The following is a 9,870-nucleotide window of genomic DNA, read 5'->3' on the forward strand; positions in this document are numbered from 1 at the left end:
TTCTCCCAGTTGATACGACAACACATAACCGGCGTCAGAAATCTCCACTTCGGTCAAAGTTTTTAGAAATAATCGTTTTCTGTGATAAAAACGGGATTTTCGTGTAAATGAGAGGTCAAACCGGAAGGAAATATCTGCGTCTTCCCTTCGTGTAAACGGGGCCTCATTCTGGTTCAACAAAAAAACACACCCTTTCTTCTCTGTTACATTGCTCCTGTTCATCGCAGCGAGATGAAACCTTTATTGCATGACAGAGAAGAAGTGGGGCTTTCCAAAGAGACTACGCACTTGTCTGTACGGTCAAGTATGAACATTTAAAAAAAATCATGAAATTAAATCAAATTGCATCATATTTACAGTCTATACTTCTCTGCGTTCACCTGCGCACCCATTGCTCTCGTTTGAATTACTCGCGAACCTGTGATCGCATAGATATGGCAAGCATATCAGATGAAAGAGGAGACACAGGGCTATCCATTTGGTACCATGTATATCGATCCTTCTGGCTTATAAAAACAGACGAAATGACTGAAAAATATTGGTACACAAACCAACGCTGCACACCCATTACTCTCGTTTGAATTACTTGCGGACCCGTGATCGGATAGATATGCCACGCATGTCAGCTGAAAGAGGAGACACATAGCTATCATTTGATACCAAGTACATCCTTCTGGGTTATAAAACAGACGAAGTGACAGCAAAATAATAACTTCATATAGCTGGACTTACCCCACGTTTTTGTCTGTTTATAATCCAACGCTATCATGTGTTTCTCTATGGCAAAGCATGTTCATAATCCGGTTTTGAGATCCTAGCAAATTCCTGCATGGCATCCAATTCAAGGCTCACATTGCATCCCAATTTGTTCAACAAAGAAACACCTTTTTTACCTTTACTTTGTTCATGGCAATGCAGTAAAAAAATGAGAATCATTATGAGTGCATACAGTACACCATAGGCACACATGCTAACACGTAAACTTGGGTCAAGTCAGGTCAGATCAGTTCGTGTCACAGATATGGAGCGCAGAAAGGTCATTTTTCATCACTAAATAAAAAATGCCATTTATTTCCGTAAATCACACACCACATATTTCTGTAAATTGCTCAGCCTCAGAGTATCCCTCCAACATGGCAATTATATTGCCCGATTCAGGACAGTCTGCCCTACACACACATGAAATGCAAGTAGAGCTATGAGCTTGCTGTGGTGAGATACAGTTCAAAATATAAGAATTTTTATAATACGCTTTTTATATTTTAATTCTTTAAAAATCAAAATAAAATCAATGCTAGTACTAATACATGAAATGATGGATCTGGATAGCCTAGACACTGCTGAAAAAAACAATATATAATATGTGTGTGTGGCACTTACAATGACCAGAATAAATCCTTATGAATAAAGGTAGTGAAAATGCCCTAAAAACAGCTTAGGGTTCTAAGGGTTAAGAGTAAATCAAAGCTTTCCCGGGTCATTAACCAAGCAAGCAAAATAATCGGCGAAAATCACTCAAACTCAACTATCTGTACTGTACATCACACAGATTTCACCCATCCCCTACAAAAGATTTTTCCAGTTATTGCCATCAGGCCACCATTACAAAGTTCCCCATCAGAAAAACATTTATCAAAATGAATTTGTTCCCTTTTGCCACCAAAACCCTAAGACCCAATAACAACCCATATTTTGATGTGTCAAATGTCTGGTTTTGTCTTTGCATTTTGAGCCACGCTGAAGATGATTTCTGTCATGACAGACAATAAAGGTTTCTGAGACCAAGACAATTACACAATTTTTAAGGTGGCTGCTAAGATGGGTGACATACAGGGGTGACTTGTGTTCTCCTTCAGAGAATCAAGGTTATATTCATTACCATTTTGGTAATGAGAGGTATGGAACTAATAGGGTAATAGCAACCATCCATTTAGAACTAGTAAAAGGAAATTGGGTTATAATGTAAAAAGTATGTTATCCTGTATTTATGACTTATATTCAATGTTTGCATGGTAGGGTAAGCTGGAGAAAGCGGTTCCTCTATATGAACTGGCACTGGAGATTCGTGAAAAGAGTTTTGGACTGAAGCACCCCAGTGTGGCCACTGCATTGGTCAACCTGGCAGTCCTTTACTGCCAACTGGTAAGAAGCAACAGTTACTGTTCATTTTAAACAGAAGTTGTTATTCTTCTTTGATTGTAATTAAAATGGTTGCTATGTTAGTTGCTGGGTTGTGGTGGTTGCTATGTTAGTTGCTAGGTTGTCATCAGGTTGTTGCTAGGGTACTTGAGGTGGTTGCTAGGCTGTTGCTAGGTTTGTTGTGGTGGTTGCTATGGTGGTTGCCAGGTTAAACACATTGGTTGCTAGGTAACTGTGGAACTGGTAACTGTGGAACTGTGGAAGTGGTTGCTATGTTGTTGCTAGGGTACTTGAGGTGGTTGCTAGGTTGTTGCTAGGGTATATGACATGGTTGCTAGGCTGTTGATAGGGCACTTGATGTGGTTGCTAGGCTGTTACTATGATAGCTATGGTGGTTGCTATGCTGGTTGCTAGGCTGTTGCTAGGGTAATCATGTTGGTTGCTAGGTTGTCATCGTAAAAGTGGTTGCTAGGCTGTTGCTTGGGTATTTAACATGGTTGCTATGCTGTTGCTAGGGTACTTGATGTGGTTGCTAGGCTGTTACTATGATAGCTATGGTGGTTGCTATGCTGGTTGCTAGGCTGTTGCTAGGGTAATCATGTTGGTTGCTAGGTTGTCATCGTAAAAGTGGTTGCTAGGCTGTTGGTTGCGTATTTAACATGGTTGCTATGTTGTTGCTAGGGTACTTGAGGTGGTTGCTAGGCTGTTGCTAACTTAGTTGTGGCCGATGCTATGCTGGTTGCTAGGTTAATCTCATTGGTTGGTATATTGGTTGCTAGGTTGTAACTGTGGAAGTGGTTGCTAAGCTGTTGCTAGGGTATTTGACATGGTTGCTAGGCTGTTGCTAGGGTACTTGAGGTGGTTTCTATGTTGGTTGCTAGGTAGTTGGTGGTTTGATAGTTGGAATGGCTGAACAGTTAAATAGGTGGATAGTTTAAATGGTTAAATGATTTAATAAAAGGGCTGTAACGATACACTAACCTCACGATTCGGTTTGTATCACGATTTTTGACCCACGGTTCGATACGAATCTCGATTTTTCTTTTTTTTTTGGGGGGGGGGGGGCTAGACATTTTATTAAATAACATATTAATAGCCTCCCTTAGAACACCAGAGGATCACAATATAATATATCTATTATTTTATATCCTGATATAAAAATATTTTTCTGAATGACTGATATTTATGACAGCACACTTTATGCAGATTAGCCTATAGCCTAGGCCTACTATTTTTTTTATTACAACTCTACCTCTTTAATTCAGCTGTCTGATTGAAGCCTGGAAATATTGTAAATAAAGTAGCATAGTTGGCTAGCTTAGCCTATATTAGTCTACTGATTGGACTGTTCAGTTTCCCCATGTGTGTTTAAGTTTCAAGGTAATACTTGTTCTCCTTGGGACATGCCCTTTTGGAAAACGTTGGTATTGAGATCAGTCAACTTTAATGCAAGAGTTTTAAACAAATATGTGCAGCATGCTAATGATGCTAAGCGGATTTAATAGTAATTTAGCTATTCGTCTTCTATGCATCCTTGCTTTCACGATTGTGAATGTTTTATTTAAGTCGTGTGTGTTCATTGAGCAGGAGATGGAGGGAGAGTGAGAGGGAGGGAGCGCGAGAGAGAGCGGGGCAAGGAGAGGGGGTTTACTTCTATACTGTTTGGTAAAGTTGCACACATAGTATACAATGAAAGCAAGGAGAGGTATGAAATTATTATTTATTTATTTATTTGTTTTTGGACAACGTAGGCTACCGATAAGTAAAGCTGGAGATGTGGGTTGCTTTTGCGGCCGTGTAAGCTGCAAAGCACTACGTGAAACACTAGAAAGGGTGTGTCGCGATTCTGCCTTTTCACACCGCGACACAGTATCGTGGATATGAATGTCGCGATTTCGGTTTCGAATCGTATATCGTTACAGCCCTATTTAATAAGGAATTATTGTAGTGAGGACTTATTTTGAAAGTTCTGGGCAGAGGAAACAGTCGAGCAGGATATGTAGTCTTAAGAGAGCCAGATTGTATGCTTAAATCAGAGACGGTTGATAAAGCGAGACGATTCATAAGAGGGTAAATTCTGGCATGCTGTGACGTGGGGTTCGCAACATTTAGCAGTCTAGCGGGAGGTCCAGTGTCTATGTATTCCTATGGGAGAAATGAAAATGTTCTCGGATTATGACCATTCCCTTAGCCCTATGTTCAGCAATGTAAGTTATGAACCCATTTTCTACAACCCACATGTCTGCGTAACATTCCGACATTGAAATTGTATTTTCTAACTAAACAAATAAAGACAAAAATAGCTTTGTTTGTGATCTGTCACTGTCTCAGCAAAGCTCTCGTGCACAGCCACCTGTTCTCAAAGGCCCTAGACTCAGAGCAGTTGATAAACTAACATATTTTTTGCTAGAACTAGATAGAGTACCACAAAGTTGCTGAACGTATGTTATTTCAGGTTAGTTTGCAACAATATATAAGTTTAACCAAAGTCCTTAGCTGCTAGCTAGGTAGTGAACATAACTAGCCGTTAATTTCCGTTTACTGTGCTAACGTTAGCTAGCTAACTAGCTAGCTCGGTTAACGGGCAAAATTAAATTATCCATTCCGTGTCCGAAGAGTGTTGCATATATATGTTCTTATTGCTTATTCAGAGAAAAGTTTACGTTTTGACACGTCTATTTAGGAGTCCAGAACTAGTGCCATTTCGTTCCATTGGTGAATCCTCTTAAGATTCATCTTAATTAACTATAGAACCTTTGCTTAAAAGCCTGAGACTGGCAGTTGCTGCAGGTGGCCTGGCCACCTGGCACAGGATTCTAATTGCTTAATGGACGTATTGTGGTGTCATAATTGCCAATGTTAAGTCTATGGGAAAATGTTTAATAGTTTTTAATTCCTAGTTTAAAAAGTATAAAAGTTACAAAAATGAAAAGTACATAGCAGCTGTGTCCTTTAAAGTTTAAATGAAGTTTCTAAGTTAAACGGTTCAAGACCGATGACATTGTGGTTAACTTTAGGCTACTAAACTGCTTTACACTCTTTTTAGAGAACATTTACAATGTCAATGTCAAAACAGCTTGTTACATCGAGATACATAGTATCTCCATTGCAGCAGATCTAACTATGTTATGCTACTCCATTTAATTGGGAACGCATTTGAGCGTGCACGAGAGAGAGAGAGCATCGTCATTGTTGATAGGAAATTGCGATGGCAACAGTAGTTCCCACTACTGACAATTTATAAACTGTGGGAGAGCACAGCCATATGCACAGCACTAGCCATAGACTATATTTGAGTGGAGCTGGCAAAAGAATGTTAAAGTGACAGTGCACCATTTATAAATGAATTAAACAGCATCAAATTAACAGTATTTCTTAAGAAATTAATTTTCTACAACAAAATTACTTTGTCATTTAAATGATAAATATATATTATTATAACAATAAATATATATTATTGTTTGTGTGTGGCCCGCCGGCCAATTTTGAAAACCCAATGTGGCCCTTGAGTCAAAAAGTTTGGACACCCCTGGGTTAAACAATCTGCCTATCAACATCCATTCAACTTTATGTCTATCAATATCTATTACACTATCTACATTCAACTTTTAAACTGTATACTACGTCTCAGGCTTTAAGCATACAATCTGGCTCTCTTAAGGGACCGTTTGTTATTTATAAACGGGGTCACCGGAGGAAAATAGGGGAGGGTCATGTCTTTTTATTCTTTGTTGAGGGGAGGGTCACCTAACTTTTTTTTGTCTAGAAGGGAGGGTCACCCATCTTTTGTATTAATGAAAACAGCAAAAAATCAAAGTGGCTTGTTTGATTGTTGATTTCTGTCGCCATATAACGTTCTCTTTCGTTCCATAGCTCTGTCAACATTGAACAATAAGGGAGATTTCCCGGGTTTCTCACGCAAAATACGGAAAATGTCAACATTCGTCCCCATTAACGTTGAAAGGGTTGGAGCAACAAAGTAGCCTACTTTATTCACGCCTAACAGCCTATATCCATTTGGTCAACTTTATCCAGCCCTAAAAAAGCTAAATTTAACTTTGGTTTACTTGTAGTTTACAGTGTAGCCTAACATAGCCTATAAAGCATACTTGTGCTTCATTCATCCACACATCCAGCTCCTAACGTTTTGACAAGCATTTCTACCAATTGACCATCTCTAGCTTTTCTGTCTCCATCCTTTCTGTTTTTGTTGTTTGCAAAAAAATATATAGGCCTAGTATTTATTGGTAACCAGCAACAAGTGCAATTTGTTATTCGCTGTCATTCTCTCTCCTGCCAACAAAAACGTTCCAAGTAGCAGTGCGTAATTCTGCTTCATAAAGTTGAACAAATACATTTGGTCATATAAATAGCCAGTTTATGGTCTACAGTGTAGTTGGTAAGTTATGGTAGGCCAACTTGGAGTGAATATACAGGGGGAATTCTTTGTCTAGCTGAGTAGCCTGGCAGGTGCGCACGTAGGCATAGCCTACGGCCGAACACTGCAAGCGCTAATAATTTGTGCTCTCACGACAACCACGTCGTTAATTTAAATAGGCCTAGGTTAACATCACTCTGAGTTCGCATTCAAGCAAGCAAAACGATGATTTGAATACATCTGTTTCTCTGGAAGGGCAAGGGGTAACAACAGGACAACACAGAGACAGGCCAGAATGCAGGACTAATGTTATGAGAGTATTACACTAATATGGGAAAAATATATTAAAACGGCAAGACAGCGGGGAAACGTTCAAATGATAAACCCGGAAAAAATTGGCATGTTAGGTATTTTTCGGTCCCTGTGATTATTTGTGAAATTGTGCAAACGGCCTGTTCAAGTCATTTGAGAAGGAAGAAGTGTAGCAAGCTCACAAATTGACGCTCGTCTGAGAAATTGAGTTTTGGATAATGTTCAGCTTCGGCAGCTTTACAATGACTGAGGAAGCCTAGAGACGAGTCCATAGCAACAAGTTCATGTGTTGAATTTGTTATTACCCAGTGTGCTTTGTTGAATGGTCTCAATGCTTTATTGTTTTATTTCATGTGAATAATTACTAGAGGAGTAACTTTTCAAGTAGGCTAATGCAGTTGCAGGAAGTGTGCATTTAGTTTCCATTGTGTTTCCACAACAATGTTAGTGAGTAAATCTACTGAAATGGCCACCATCTTGGTGAAGTGTGATGTGTAAGATCAGAAAGCAGAGGTTGATTTTAGGGCGGAAGCATATGTTGATGTGTTTTCATAGCGCGTAAGACCGTCGGCGGAAGACATTGACAATTGGCCGGGGAGGGTCATGTCATTTTTGAAAATGCTGCTGGAGGGTCGTTGAAAATTATATAGCAGGCAGGGGAGGGTCATACAACTTTTGATCGAAGCACTTAAAATCCCTCCGGTGACCCCGTTTATAAATAACGAACGGTCCCTAAGGCGAGACACGGCAGGTGAAAGCATTGTTTTTTCATGAACTGGTCAATTTCGAGATTTTGTGCTAGTTTGCTACCTTATGTATTCTGTCACACTACTACAACAAAAAAAGTCTGATTTACACTTTTAAGTGTTTATTTCATTACATTGTGTTTACTCGCACCTGTATATTTCTCCTAAATTCACCAAAAGTTAGCATTCTAACCTTGCATGTACTACCGCGACCGTGCTCCAAAACATATCGTGTAGTACCGTTGGAAAGCTCTGTTTTTCCTGTATCACGCTATGTGATACATATATGGACACTTCCTTTGTATCAGCAACTGATCGCGAAAGTTCAAAGGCGAGTCTAGGCTTAGAATAGAATCTCATTGGCTGTGTTTGAAGGCTGTTTTCTCAAAATGAGTTTCCTCTCCCACTCTGAGCATGCAAATTAGCATATATTTAATTAGATAATGCCTAATTTGCATATGTAAACATTAAATTACATATTAATTCACCCCTAATAAAGAAAACTTAAGAACAATGGTGTGCTTTGCTTTAGCAAGCACACTAATAAAGAAAACTTTAGAAGAACAATACTCTGCTTTGCTTTAGGAATTATAGTGCTTTGTGTGTTGATCCGATTTTGTTTGTTTGATCCATTATGTTTCTTTGTTGATTCCAATGCAGAAAAAGCATAATGAAGCACTGCCCCTATATGAGCAAGCCCTAAGAGTGTATGAGGACAGTCTGGGGACTTCTCACCCTCGTGTTGGAGAAACGTTGAAAAACCTTGCGGTGCTCAGGTATGTGTTTTATCATATAAATATGAGCAGCATAGGAGACCCTATGGGACAATGAAGTATTGTATCTTATCATATAATCAAGAGTAAACAAACTGATTAAAATGAAGAATGCAAAAAACTAACCAATTTCTTACTTATATGATCATTCTTCCCTCAGTTATGAGAAAGGCGACTTTGAGAAGGCTGCTGAGCTCTACAAGCGTGCAATGGAAATAAAGGATGCAGAACCGTCACTGGTCTGTGGCAAAGCTGCATCTGTCCACTCATTCAACGGTGACACTTTCAGCCTCAGAAGCCCTAGCTTCCATCCTCACACACCCAAGTGACATTCACCTTTGGTCTACAGCTTCTGACAACGACTAGAAAAAATGTATTAGTGATCAGTATCTTATACTTATTAAGGGAAAAATTAGTTTCTTGTGACTCAAGTTGAATATTGTCACTAGCTATCATTTTTATACAAAACTATATTTAGCTTTTGTCCAGTAATGATGTAAAATATGAGACATTGGGCTCTAATTTATAAGTGCAAAGTCTATTCAACCAGGAAATTTCTTGTGCAGTAACTGTAGCTATAAAGTGGCATGTGGGAGCATTGAGCTGATTCATCAGTGTTGATGGTTATGGTGTTGTGTTAAAATGGTAAATTGAGGGCTGCTGGGGCACAACTGGCTACACCATTTCCGGATCCCACCCCATCTCTCTCTCCCACTCGCTTCCTGTCTGCCTCTTATATGTCCTATCATAAGGCAAATGAAGGCAAAGAGGACCGCCACTAACATAGCAAGCGTAGTGGTCATAAAGGAGTTGTCAAGGTTAAATTAGCTCTAGTTAGACTTTGCAGTTTGCCAATGAAAATGAAAACTTTTTTTACAATTTCCAGCATAGGGAATTTCAAACAAAAAATGTTTGCCTTGGTGCTGACATTTCTGATCAATCAAATACATACACATATTATTTATTACATGAACAATTTGCAGCTAATGATCCTAACACTTTGCACCTATGTCATGTGGCTCCATTAAAAAGGCAGTGTGTCAGTTAAGCTGGAAGAGTTTCTGTGCACGTGTTATAATCATCTCAGGTCTCACCTTGTTTCAATACACTTTCACTTGCATGCTTGTCTGAAGGGTCATGGGATGTTTTATGGTTTAGTTGAATTGGTTAGAACTAAGGGCACAGCATGTAATATTACATGCTCTTGTACAAATGTATGCATGTGTATTTACAGTAGAACATTTGTCAGTGTTTCATTTGTAGTATAATTATGTAATAAATAAAGACTTTATTGACTGTAAGACATGGCACAATTTCAGTGATTGTTTGATGGGTTCACCATTGGCAGTGTTTCCATTGAGGATTGGGGCTAACCCAAGGCTTTTCCCCAGGATTACACACCAGATAATAGTGGTCTCCTGTTGGGAATATACACGAACAGAGAACACCTATGCACTTTTAAATAATTATTTCTCTTACAGAGTTACGGTCTGTATGTTTGTTTTTCGTAAATATGAAAACT

At 39.0% G+C, this 9,870-nt stretch overlaps 1 protein-coding gene across 4 annotated transcripts in view; it reads left to right on the plus strand.

Moving 5' to 3' along the window:
- Nucleotides 1–9,649, plus strand: part of nphp3 (nephronophthisis 3) — a 223,353-nt gene extending 213,704 nt beyond the window's left edge. For 3 of the 4 annotated variants that reach the window (XM_076291099.1, XM_076291102.1, XM_076291100.1), the window contains 3 exons: nucleotides 2,017–2,142; nucleotides 8,236–8,351; nucleotides 8,509–9,649. In XM_076291099.1, coding sequence (XP_076147214.1) covers nucleotides 2,017–2,142; nucleotides 8,236–8,351; nucleotides 8,509–8,677 — 411 coding nt within the window. In that variant the 3' untranslated portion in view covers nucleotides 8,678–9,649. The remainder of the gene's footprint in view (nucleotides 1–2,016; nucleotides 2,143–8,235; nucleotides 8,352–8,508) is intronic. The other variant, XM_076291103.1, reaches the window with a different exon arrangement.
- The last annotated feature ends 221 nt before the right edge of the window (nucleotides 9,650–9,870 follow it).

Source organism: Alosa pseudoharengus, unplaced genomic scaffold, assembly GCF_046254945.1.
Source record: "Alosa pseudoharengus isolate Yale_2024_CS ecotype anadromous, Long Island Sound unplaced genomic scaffold, YU_APseudo_1.1 YU_APseudo_1.1_scf_18, whole genome shotgun sequence".
NCBI lineage: Eukaryota > Metazoa > Chordata > Actinopteri > Clupeiformes > Clupeidae > Alosa > Alosa pseudoharengus.